The sequence below is a fragment of the Mesocricetus auratus genome, unplaced genomic scaffold (assembly GCF_017639785.1).
Source record: "Mesocricetus auratus isolate SY011 unplaced genomic scaffold, BCM_Maur_2.0 contig_11966_pilon_obj, whole genome shotgun sequence".
NCBI classification, from domain to species: domain Eukaryota; kingdom Metazoa; phylum Chordata; class Mammalia; order Rodentia; family Cricetidae; genus Mesocricetus; species Mesocricetus auratus.
Genome location: NW_024432538.1, coordinates 52,297 through 64,360, shown reverse-complemented (window position 1 = coordinate 64,360; position 12,064 = coordinate 52,297). Strand labels below are relative to the sequence as shown.

The following is a 12,064-nucleotide window of genomic DNA, read 5'->3' as shown; positions in this document are numbered from 1 at the left end:
CCGGGGATTTCGTAGTGAGCTTGCTGGGGGGACAAAGCTGCTAGCCGGATCTTTTAAAAGCATAGACGGGATGGTGCCACCCTTGTACTTTAAGCCTCCAGTGACTTTCCTTGGCAGTGGAACAGAATTCAAACACCTCGCCACAACCCAGGCCATCTGCCCTCCTCTAGACTCCACACCAAACACCTGCCTGCCCTGATCCTCAGCTGCCACCTCCAAGTTTCCCACTTACCAGGCTCCCTAGTAGACGTCCCACTGGACTTTGACTTACCTAGGTCGTTCCTGGGTCCTTTCAAGACAGCAAATGCTGCCCCTCGCTCTGGGTCACTTGCCTTTATTCTCACCACCACTGACATGAGTGATTGTCTTGCTTATGTCATTGGTTTATTACATCAGACCTCTTAAAGTGGGAGTGCCACCAGGGCAGGGGCCACAGGGCCCTCAGCTCCCTGCTCAGTGCCCAGCACAAAGTGGTGCGTGAGAAGTTTAGATTGGAATGATGGGAGTAGGGGTGCAGAGGGACTTGATGTGTTCCCCACAAGAGACGACAGAGGCTGTAGGAATTAGAGACAGTCCCTATCATGCAGGGCCTTGGGGTAGTGGGAGGGATAACCCAGAGGGGAGCTAGAAGTGAAGATGAGAAAGATGTTGAGATTAGATATGCTGGCTTAAAAAAGTTTATTCATGGGCTGGAGAGATGGCTCAGCGGTTAAGAGCACTGACTGCTCTTCCAAAGGTCCTGAGTTCAATTCCGGGCAACCACATGGTGGCTCACAACCACCTTGAATGAGATCTGATGCCCTCTGCTGGCCCGCAGGCAGAAGATTTGTATACATAACAAATATTTTAAAAAACGTGTTACATTTGTTGAAAAAAAAGATACTACAAATTAATAAAAATTAAAAAAATGTGTATTCATCTTTAAAATTACGCATGTGTGTCTGTGTGCTTGTGTGTGTCTGTCAGTGGCATCTAGGAGAGGTTCAAATCTTCCAGAACTGGAATTGCAGGTTGTTGAAGTCACCTAATGCGGGTGCTAGGACTGAACTCTGGTCCTCTGGAACAGCTGCTAAAATGTCTCTCCTAGCCCAATATGTACTTTTGAGAAGCAATTGGAAGCCAGACCCGTAGGCAAAGCTTAGTGCAGAGACCCTCACTTTTTTTTTAAGATTTTAAAATTTATTACATATACACTGTTCTGCCTACACGCCCGAAGAGGGCACTGGACAGATTGAATTGTAGGTGGTTGTGAGCCACCGTGTGGTTGCTGGGAATTGAACTCAGGACCCCTGGAAGAGCAGTCAGTGCTCTTAACCTCTGAGCCATCTCTCCAGCCCCCGGCCCTCACTTTTCTCTTTTTTTAGGAAGAGCCGGTAGCTTTGTATCAAGAAAGGGGCTGGAGAGAGCAGTTGTGTAGATGAGAGCTGGGGGAAGGGAGCCAGGGCCAGGGACACAAGCCTAAGTTTCTACAAGTGCCCCAGGGTCCCCTTAAGTACCCAGTGAGAAGCTGGGGATGTGTCTTAGTAGGAAGAATGATTGCCTAGCAAGCATGAAGCCCTAGGTTCAAACCCCAGCTGTGGTGATCCAACCTTGGAGTCCCAGCCCTGGTGAAATACAGAAAAGATCAGAAGTTCAAGGTCACCCTCAGCTACATAGTTTAGTGCCAGCCTGGGCTACACAAGACCTTAAAAGGTATGCAAGGCTTCTGTTGACTCTCCAACTGTGACTTTTACCCAATCAGGACCAGATCTGTCCCTGTTCCTGCTTTGCCCCGTGTCTAGCATAGGTGATACCCTCATTGCGCAACTAGGTAATCTCTGAACCTCCTCCAGCCAGTCTCCCTGAAGCACGCAAGGATGGCAGAGACATAACACTAACATGATCAACATTTATTTGTAAGTTTTCCCAAACAGGCCAGCTGGGTTCTGTGGTTTGTTAGTCTTCCCCTAGGGCTTTCTGGGTCCAGAAGTCCTCATGGAGTCCTGACAGCAGCAGACTCAGAAGAGCTGCCACGTGAAGAGACAGGTTGTACGGCGAGTTGGGGGGGCTGCTGCGTCTCTCAGCACATGGCAGGAGAAAACGGGCAAGAGAGCAGAACCCTGTGGGAGTGGCAGGGAGCTCTGACTGCGAGGTCGGCAGGACTAGCAATGTTCAGGCCATGAGCCTGAAGCGGTGAGGGAGGGTCTCCCAATCCACCTTCCTCTTTCTTGGCTTCTGGAAGGACGAATAGGAGAGGACTCCAGTTTGTCAGAGTTGAGCTGTAAGAAGCCCCACCTCCCAAAGAGAGCTGCAGCACAGCCAGGCTGACTCTTGGTCCCTTCCCTGGGGAAGATAATGGAGAAGGCTGGCATTCTCATCCCTGCTGGACCCTCACTGAGCCTTCTTGGTCGCCCTTCGGCTCTTCAGCATCACGTAGGTGATGAACAACCCTGGAACACACAGAGCAAAATGACCAGAGGGAAGGCTGGGCGGCCAGGGCTCCCAAACAGACACCCGGCAGGCACCCTCACCGCCATTCCTTAAGCCGCATGGCCACGCAGCATCTCCCAGCCATCACCTAGGGGACACAGCTTTTCTGAGTGCTTCAGGTCTCACCCATGTGCTCACACATCTGCCCTCCTACCTACCAGCACCCGTCCAGTGCCCACCCCGCAGAGGCGACGGAAGAGGCTGGGTGACTGAAGGGCAGGAGGTGTGAGGAGAGGAGAGGAAGCCAGGACAGGAAACGGGAGACCGTCCCTTACTGCCCCGGGAACCTGAAGCGCTGGGGCAGGCGGAGGGGTTTCTGCTCGTAGCCTTTGAGGAGGAACGGGAAAGCGCCAGGGAGGGCTGGGGACAAGGAGCTTCCAGGCAGGTGACCCGTCAGGTGCCAAGGCATGGCAACCACACTCAGGGTGAGAGTGGCAGTCCTTCCGGACGCCCTGCCCCCCAGTCAGGAGACTTTTGGAGAATGGGAGACTTACCCACAAGCAGGAGCAGCAGGAGGCCCGAGGCCAGCGGGATGAGGATGGCATAGGCACGAGGCAGGAAGTACTTGTGGATGGCATGCTGGCTGTCAATGAAGGGCTGGCACCGGGCAAGAGCTCTGGTGAGCGCTGCTCGCCTTACCCAGCCCACTGAGGGGCCGTCCCACCGCCTCTGTCTGAGCACCGGACCTTCCCTGAGGGCATCCCCAGCCCAGCACAGGATCTGTGAGGTTCCCATCCTCCGCCCTTCTAGGTGTGGGTATGGATCTTGACTCTCTCAGGTAGCCTTGAACCGCTGCCTTAGCCTACTGAGTACTGGAAACCATTCCTTTTGTTTTCTGAGGCAGGGTCTCATGACACAGCCCTGGCTCACCTGGAACTTGCTATGTAGAGAGACCCACCTTCCTCTGTCTTGTGAATGCAGAAACTCTAGGTCTTTTTAAATTATTTTATTTTTTGATTATACATGTGTGCAGATGTACCTCATCCAAGCCCTGGAGCTCCAAGGCAACTCCTAACACATAAGCAGCGTGCCAGGCCCTAGTGCTGGGTCTCCTGGAAGTGGCCATGTGGGAGCTGGGACTTGAACCTCAATCCTGAGGAGCAGCACTGTGCTATCTCTCCAGCCCTCTCCTAACTTTCCTCTCTAGAGAATACGAAGTACCACAAGATCACCCCTTTCAAACCCAATGCACTTTTAAGCAATAACTAACAGAATTTTCCACATTGAAAAAGAGAAAGCCTCAAGGTGTTAATAAAATCCACTGGCGATGGCTACACCCAGGAGGAGCTGGCTAACCTTACAGTGCGGTAGTTGAGAGACCGAGCCTTACCCTTCTCCCCCGGTCTCAGCCTCATCTATAAAAGGCAGACGCCATCAGCAATCATAGTGGAGATTTCGGGAGATTAAGGCAGGCCAAGCATCCAGCACAGTGCCTGGCATGCAGATGCTTCTTAAGTCGTGTTAGGAGCCGGCTTGTTAAGAGATCCAGGGCAGGGTAAAGGCGAGCTCGGGTCGGGTGGAGGTGGGGAGGACACATACCAAAAGAATCACCCAAGTGGTGTAGTAGGTGAAGATGATCAGGCTAACAGCGACGAGGCCAAATCCCACCACTTGGTCTGTCCCGGTGGCCTGGAGAAAAAGGAAGGCTCAGCTGGGAGTGCACTAACGGAGGGTCCGCGCGGCCGGTGTGCACTCCAAGCTTCTCATTCAACAGCTGTACACGGGGGCTGACGAGCAGCGGCTCTCCGGTTTAGGAAGCCGCGCCGAGGCTCGTGTCACACCTGTCCACAAAGCAGTCGGGTAAGCAATCCGGGCTCGGAAAGCCCGACCCCCAACTCCAAAGGAAACGCCAAGCCAGACCGACCCCTGGTATCCCCAAATCACAGAGGTACCGCACCCCAGGCTCACCATCTCCCCAGCGTTTCGCTGGAGCAACAGGACACATCCGGTCCCTAAATCAGGACCTTCCGGCTAGTAAATCGAGAGTGGCACTCCGGGAGTTGTAGTCCTCGAATCAGGCAAAGATGGACGTTTCCCCCAACCACTTTGCATGTCGGGAAATGTAGTTTCTAAAGGCAACCGTGCTGCCGGGGACTCAAACTTCCTGGTCTTTGTGACTACAGCAGTCAGCCCCTCCGTAACAAATAATCCTCTGTTAAGCATCATCACACAGTTCCAAGCCAGAGCAAGCTGCATCCCAGGGTTGTAAAGTTTTTTTTTTGTTTTTTTTTAACTTCACGTAGGAAAAGTGAGGCTCAGAAAGAGACAGAGGTGAAGCAGACACCAGAATTTAAAGCCTCTATTTCCTGGTCCTGAAATTGTTGAATAGGTTGTAGAATGACCACCACTGGCCTAGGAGAGGTGGGGCTAGGCAAGCCAGCACTGAGGAGGAGGAGTTCCACCGGCAGAGAGGTAATGATACTCCCTCACATTGGCTGATTCCTTCCCTTTCTGCCCACTGCTAGGTTTCTGAGTGTCTGCTCAAGGCGGCAGCTCCCGCTGTGTGCCCGCCCTCCCCGCCCCCCCCACCCGTTTCCTTGATGATTAGTACTCCAAGCCCAGAGTGCCTAAGCAGTGGGGAGTGCCCAGAACGGAGTGGGCTTCACACCAAAGGAGCTTTTTGTTGTTGTTGTTTCTCAAGACACGGTTTTTCTGTGTAACAGCCCTGGGCTGTCCTCGAACTCAGAGATGCACCTGCTCTGCCGCCAAACTGCTGGGATTAAAGTTGAACGCCACCACTGCCCAGCTTTTTGCTTGTTTTATTTTTTGGTTTTTTGAGACAGAGTTTCTCTATATTATTCTGGAGGCTGTCGGTCCAGCCTGGCCTCGAACTCACAGAGATCCGCCTGCCTCTGCCTCCCGAGTGCTGGGATTGAAGGCGTGCACCACCAACGCCCGGCCCGTTTTTTTCTTTTTTGAGACGGTGTTTTTCTGTAGCTTTGAAGCCTGTCCTGCCTACTCACTCTGTAGACCAGGGCTGGTCTAGAACTCACAGAGATCCACCTGTCTCTGCCTCTCCAGTGCTGGGATTAAAGGCGTGCACCACCACTGCCCAGCCAGCTCCCCCCCCCCATTTTCATTTCTGTTTGTGGGGAGTGGGCATGTGCAAAGGTCAGAGAACACATCCGGTCGGTGGTGACGAATGCCTTTAACCCCAGCACTCCGAAGACAGAGGTAGGTGGGTCTCTGAGTTCGAGGACAGTCAGGGGATAGGGGTGTTTCTTGTTTGTTTTTAAGGGTGTGAGGATTATGACTGGTGGCAGCACTGGAATACCCTGGCCTCCTAAACTTTCCCTAGCATGTTACCATATATATCTATATATATGTATGTATATATATATATTTTTGGTCCCCAAGAGAACATGGTAATGAGATAATTAAATAAAAAAGAGCTGGGCAGTGGTAGCACACGCCTTTAATCCCAGCACTGGGGGGACGGGGGACGACGACAAGGCAGGCGGATCTCTGTGAGTTCAAGACCAGCCTGGTCTTCAGAGCCAGTTTCTGGATGGGCTACAAAGCCACAGAGAAACCCTGTCTTGAAAAACAAACAAACAAAAAAGGAAACAACAAAACAGAGTAACAAAAACATCAACATTTATTCCCCCCAACAAACACTGACACTAGGCTGATTACCCCATATGACATTTATATTCTACTATAAGCTGAGACACAGGTACAAACAGCCCATGGGCTGGGGAGCAGCGGCAACATTGTTAGAAAGGAGGGAGTAGAACAAAAGCAAACACTCCTCCCCATCACCTCGTCACAGAGGAAGACCCACCCCTCCTTCCTGCCAGACCATACGGTGTGATCAGTTGTTGGGGTAGCTGGAAAAGAACCCTAAAAATATTGTGGATCTTTATATCTCCCTAGTAGAAACATTAAACTATCTTTCAAGAGGGTTCCAAACTGGCATTGCATAGACCAATTCCTTTCCAAAAATATATCTTAATATATCCTATCTCTGTATATAGAATTTGAAGTCCAGGTGCTCTGGGCACCCTGTGGGAATCACTGAGCTCAAGAGGACCCTTAGGCTGGAGACAGGCTCTTAGTCTCCAGCTCCTGCCAATGATTATTTGGTGTGGCCATGTTTTCAGCACAGTGCCTAGAACAGGTGGGTGTGGCAGGAGTGACCATCTGGTTCACACCTTGGCTTGGGTTGGGCTCCTGGTTTGGAAGAGTCTTCCTGATAGTACCAACTGCTTTATGTTGGAGCCCTGGAATTCTGAACCAGACCAAAATAATTGACTGGCCAAAGTCACAGACAAGCAAGAATAATGCTATCTCCATCTTCTAGGGGTCACCTCACCTAGAAACAGCTGCCAGCATCCCTTAGATGCCAGGTACCTGCTGGGAAGGAAAGGACTGAGCTGAGCAGAACCTTCTCTAGCCGTGCTCTGCCTAGGCAGCACCTTCTCACATTCATTTTCTAAGAGCCACCAGGTGTTTGAAACAATGGCAACAAAATCCCTAGAAATGCTCTGGTCCCAACGCCAGGGAGTTCTAAAACCACAGCCCCAACTTGCTAGTTAAGGAAGACAGAAACTGGGCAAGGAACCTCCCGACCTGGGAGTCCAGCTATCTCCCACCCATAGAACCAGTGTCCCATACCCCCCCCCAGCCCTGCTGAGATGCAGGTGGAGTGGCGAACAGAGACACCTACCTCCCTTTGCTGGGGGATGGGGGGGATTCAGAGCTGTGAACTCAGGAGGAAAAGGAAAACACTAAACAGGGCTAAGGAAATGCCAGCCTGCTGGGTTGATACAAAATGAGAGAAGCTCAAAGGAGTGGGAGTTCATCCAGGGCCGACTGGCAGCCAGTACCCTCCTTTAAGCAAATAATAAGACAAAGTGCTGGGCGGGGCTGTACCAAGAAGGTGGGCAGTAAGGGGAAGGCCTGGGCAGGGCACAGGGCCAGACTCCCCAGGGAAAGCATGCCCCTTGCCCAGAGGAGGCCTGAGGCTTGTCTGGCAATGAACCAGCTCCAGTCCATCCAGTCACAGCCCACCTGGCTGACTGCCTCCCCAGCCCGGAACCCAGCTCAGGCCTGCTGACACGAGAGCAGAGGAAGAGGCCTTTGCTTACCCAGCACAGCTGGGCCCACCCCTCCTTTCCTGCAGGAAGGCCAGCTGCTCAGGACCCAGCCCTGGGCAGATGGCACCATGATGCTCAGACCTTTCTCGGCTCTAGTCTTGGGTCCGAGCTGGGAATAATTACAGTGAGGGGGCAGTGCCACGTTCCAGCCGGGCCACTGTACCCTAGGTTTGGTTGCACAGCAGACAGCACCCAGGAGTCCTGGAGAAGGGCAAAGACCAGCGGCTGTGCTGGGGACAAGTATGTGCAAAGTGCAGGCTGCAGAGCAGCAGAGCATCTGATGAGGGTGGGGTCTGAGGTCTTGGCTCCTAGGAGAAGGCTGCCAGCAGGTCTCCTCAGGATAGAGAGCGACAGCTGAAGCACAAAGCAGAGGCCCAAGGTGGCAGGACTCTGGGGTGGTCCCGCTCCTGAAGGGCAAGGACAAAGGAGCGAGAGCCTTGGTAGCCTGGCTGAAGCTGTTGCTCCTGAAGTGAGTGGGTCTGGGGGAAGGCGGCCACAAGCACCCCAACATGAAGCAGTGGCTGTGTATTCTTTGCTGGGCCCAGGTCCTCTCTAGTCCGGGGAGTCCTGGCCAGTTCCATCGTGCCCCGTTTTCTAGTGGTTCTGAGGACAATATTCACAGTGGCACCCAGGACCAGTGGTTCCAGGCTGGATGAAGGACGTGGAATGATGCTTTGGGGTTGGTGTGGCTAGAGAATGAGGGGGCACAGACGCAATGCAGAGCAGATCCGAAGGGAAGATCCTGCTCCTTCGGGAATGCCGCTGGCCTGGGTGGCAGAGGCGGCAGGGTCCTTCTTCAGCTGGTCACCTGGTCCCTCAATGGCTTTCAATCACAACGGGCTCATAGACTCCAGAGGAGACTCTGCGGGGGAGAGAAAGGTGAGCATATGCCCTTTGATCGTCAGTGACTGAGCACTCCCCCTGGGTCAGGCCCTTGGGTACTTCCCACACAATCACAGCTACCAGTCTCTCACAGACTGGCTGAAACTGAGCTCCAGACATGCTCAGGGTGACAGAAACAGTATCAGAGCCAGGGGGGTCCATGGCTGTGCCTGATCCCCTCTGGACATCAATGTGTACACATCTGGATGTACCACCCTGGCAAAGAGGGACTATTCTGTGTCATTAGACAGATGAAGAAACAGGTTTGGAGGGACTGTAAGATTTGTTAAGAAGGCAAGAAAAAGTTAAGGGGCTGCATTTAGTCTTTTCACTGCTTAAGTCTTGTAGAAACCAGGTTTCTCTCCTCTAATCTCCAAATCCCAGCTTCTCACTTTCCTTGCGCCTCCACCCAGAAGGACTGCTGTTGAGAGGGTAGTTGTAATTTCTAGCCTAGGCCAACAGGGGTCACCAGAACAGCACAGGACACCCCTTTCACAAAGGTTTTTGGGTTCTGGATCCAGAAATTCAAAATACATGTTCTTAGCTCCCAGGAACTCAAGAGAAAGTCCTAGGATAGCCCTGGATTCTGGACACTACTCTCACTCACTGGCTCAAAGGCCTGGGGGGCCAGAAATACTGGAGTTCACAGCACAAAGACCTGTGGGAAAGAACTCTGAAGACACAGCAAGGGACTCTGGGGATGGGTGGGTCCAAGGTCATCAGTGACAAAACAGGTATTCAAAGCCAGGTCAGGGGTTCTGGTGCCTGCCTTACCACACCCCTGCCCCCCACCTCATCCCCCCCCCCCGCCCTGTTGGGGAAGTCCTGTGTATTTGTCAATAAAGCACTGTTGGGCCAACAGGAATCTAGATAGGTGGGACTAGGAATCCAGGAGGACTCTGGGTAGGAGAAACACAGGAGAGTCAAGATGTAATGCCATGGGGTAGGAAGCCCGGAAACTTCTCCAGTAAGAGAAATACTTAGATTAACAATTATGGGGTAAATACTTAAGTCAGAGCTAGCCAGTAAGAAACAAGCAAGGCCAACAGCTTCATAATTAATATAGACTCCTGTGTTTATATGGGACTGATGCAGCTCTAGAACCAGGCTGGTGGGAAGGCTTCTCTCGAGGAAAAGGCTTCCCTTACACCGCCCCATCCCCACCTCCACCCCCAGTCCCTACCTGTTGGCCAGCTGAATGCCGCTCAGTGTGGTGGAGCCATCACGGCTCACGAACAGCCGAAGGTTACTGTCTGTGGGGACACAATGAAGGGAGAGGCTGAGCTGGCAGGGGTGGCCTCTGGAGACCACCATCACCCCAGCTGGCCCCAAGTGGGCAGCTCACCCTCAGTATTGCTGCCATCAGTGAAGTCCTGGCTCTGCATTATCTTCTCCACAATGTCATCTGCGTCAATGCGCGTATCGTCTACCCAGGTTGGATGGCTCTCCACGGAGTCCTTCTTTCGCCTTGGGAGTGAGGGACAGAACTGTGACAAGGACAGCCCCAGCACCTACAGCCCCAGAACACGCTACGCACATCCCAGGCTGCGTCATTCAGCGCCCCCATTCGCCTTCAGGGGCAGCTGCTGACAGACTAGGACTAAGGCTAAGTAACCTGCTTGAAGCCAAACCACATGTAAGCAGTGGATCTAAGGCTCAAGCAAGGTCTGTTGGGTCTACAGAGTAATACACAAAACCACAAACAGCAGCACTGGGTAAGCAAGAGCTATGCTTCTGCAACCAACAACGGTTAAATCATAACCATTCAACACTCTGAGGTGGGGAATCTGTTTTGTTGTCCCTGTGTGGTCAAATGCAAAGAAGTAGAGAGGACAGCAAGTGTTCTGTTTACCAGGAAGTCCCAAATAACAGGACTCACCGAAACGAGCGGTCTGACAGATGCAGGGGCCGTGGAGGCCGTGGTGGCTTCTCAGGAGGCCGAGGTGGTTTCTCAGGGGGGTGGTGCTCCCTGTCGATGCCCTCAGGACCCTCCACAGCCATGCTGAGGCCACCAGAGGTACTGCTGCTAGTGGACGTGTTTCTGCGGTGTGTCAAGTCAGACAGGCTGGAGGAGCGAGAGTGCTCTGTGCTGTAACCTGGGGGTGGACAATACTGGGAAGGTGAATACGGGGGCCCAGGGCTGTGGGAGATCCCAAGTTTAAGGCCTGACCACTCACCAGACAGCTTGGACTGCTGGCTGGCATAGCTGGAGTTTCGGGAGTGGCCAGAGTGGAACACCTCCTCAGGACTGGACAGGCTCTGGTCTGGCTCCTCTGGCAGTCCTGGGGAAAGGAGCAAAGTTACGAAGGTACCACCTCACCCACAATCCTCCTCTCAACAAGACTTCCATGGGATTCCAGTCCACAGACTGAAGTTCAAGGGCTATAGGCAGCAATCTACCTCAAGCCACAGGCCACCCTCAGAACCATAGGTCACCCATTCCACAAGTAGAGTATCTGTTAAAGATCTTTGAGGACAAAGGCTGAGACCATTATCCACAACCATGGTGAGTGGTTTGGAGAGGGACAGCATCCATGGAGGCCTGGTCAGTCTGTGGATTGGGCAAGCCTTTTCCCAGGAGGCAGCAAGGACAGGGCTCTTCCAGACACACGGGACAGCATACTAGAGGCCTTGAAACTGGAGTGAACTTGGGTTCACGGGCAAATCTGGGAAAGGAAGAGCCAGCAGGGAGGAGGATGGAACAACAGACAAGCCCGCAAGAGTCAGGCCAACAGCTATGTTGCAGGTCATTCAAACCAACTTTCCTGGCACCAGTTGTAAACATAAGAAACTAGGTGGGACCTAGGCATGGCTCTGCAGATGCCAACATTCCAGCCTTGCCAACCTCCTCCACTCCAGAGAGGAGCATGGACACCCGGGCTGAGGCTAGATTCAGGCCTGCCATATTCCCAACCAAAACCAGGCAGGGTTTTGTTTGTCTGTTTGTTTTTGGATAGGGTCTCACTAGGCAAGTGGCCCAGAACTCATTATATACACCAAGCTGCCTCTAATTCAGAGATCCACCTGCCTCTGACTTATGGAATTAAAGGTGTGTACCACCATGCCCAGAGTTTTTATTTTAATTTTAAGATAGGGTCCTACGTAATCCAGGTAGATTTGAACGTGCTATGTAAACTTCTGATCTTCTCGTCTCCACCTCCCTCCCACACTGGGATTGCATGCAGGTACCACACTAGCTCAGGCAGATCTCAAGTTCTCAACATGCTGTGTCTATGGCAGAGGAACCAGCTGCAAAGGCGCATGGGCCCTCAAGTGCCACTCTGCTAGGAGAGAATTACTGCCTTTTAGTTTACACAAGGGCAGCATCGACACTGAGGTGCCCTGGTCTAGACAGCTCTCTCCTCTGAGCCCCAGCCTCCACTCGCTAGAGAGCAATGGTACTTGCCAAGCCAAGGCAGGCAGCAGCAGCAGCAGCACCCAGGGCGACAGTCAAGCCCTGGTGGTTAGGTCCATCATAGCTCGTGGGGCTGGAGAGCAACATGTGCCACCAGCCATCTAAGGCCTCCCTGCCTGCCTGCCTGCTCTGAGGGAGCTTCTGGGAGGGTGTGTGGGGCTGAGGCCACCACGGCACTCAGCACGTACGCAATGGCAGC

General features: G+C 52.9%; 2 protein-coding genes across 5 annotated transcripts in view; both read right to left on the bottom strand.

Annotated features, from left to right (window-relative positions):
- Positions 1-1,874: 1,874 nt before the first annotated feature.
- Dpm2 (dolichyl-phosphate mannosyltransferase subunit 2, regulatory) lies at positions 1,875-4,887 on the bottom strand. 4 transcript variants are annotated; one of them, XM_040741077.1, is made up of 5 exons: positions 4,367-4,887; positions 4,009-4,098; positions 2,964-3,066; positions 2,511-2,557; positions 1,875-2,429 (listed from the first exon to the last, which is right to left on the bottom strand). In XM_040741077.1, exons 1-4 carry the CDS (start codon positions 4,412-4,414, stop codon positions 2,520-2,522), a joined length of 279 nt encoding a protein of 92 aa, XP_040597011.1. In that variant the 5' UTR covers positions 4,415-4,887; the 3' UTR covers positions 1,875-2,429; positions 2,511-2,519. The 4 variants fall into 4 exon arrangements, with proteins under 4 accessions (XP_040597011.1, XP_040597010.1, XP_040597009.1 ...); XM_040741076.1 differs by having other exon boundaries at positions 1,875-2,557; XM_040741075.1 differs by lacking the exon at positions 2,511-2,557 and having other exon boundaries at positions 4,367-4,568.
- A 1,162-nt stretch (positions 4,888-6,049) lies between these two features.
- The window catches only part of LOC121138361 (protein FAM102A), a 31,146-nt gene continuing 25,131 nt past the window's right edge, over positions 6,050-12,064 (bottom strand). The window contains exons 7-11 of the mRNA XM_040741074.1: positions 10,628-10,732; positions 10,330-10,546; positions 9,796-9,917; positions 9,634-9,703; positions 6,050-8,430 (exon numbers count right to left, since the gene is read on the bottom strand). Coding sequence (XP_040597008.1) covers positions 8,385-8,430; positions 9,634-9,703; positions 9,796-9,917; positions 10,330-10,546; positions 10,628-10,732 — 560 coding nt within the window. The 3' untranslated portion in view covers positions 6,050-8,384. The remainder of the gene's footprint in view (positions 8,431-9,633; positions 9,704-9,795; positions 9,918-10,329; positions 10,547-10,627; positions 10,733-12,064) is intronic.

Excerpts from the sequence above, each read along its gene's own strand:
- Dpm2 (XM_040741075.1), bottom strand. The coding sequence starts at position 4,414 with ATGTGTCCTGTTGCTCCAGCGAAACGCTGGGGAGATGGTGAGCCTGGG. Across the intron at positions 4,099-4,366 it reads GGGGAGATGGTGAGCCTGGG|GCCACCGGGACAGACCAAGT; the intron begins GTGCGGTACCTC and ends CTTTTTCTCCAG. Across the intron at positions 3,067-4,008 it reads CCACTTGGGTGATTCTTTTG|CCCTTCATTGACAGCCAGCA; the intron begins GTATGTGTCCTC and ends GCCCGGTGCCAG.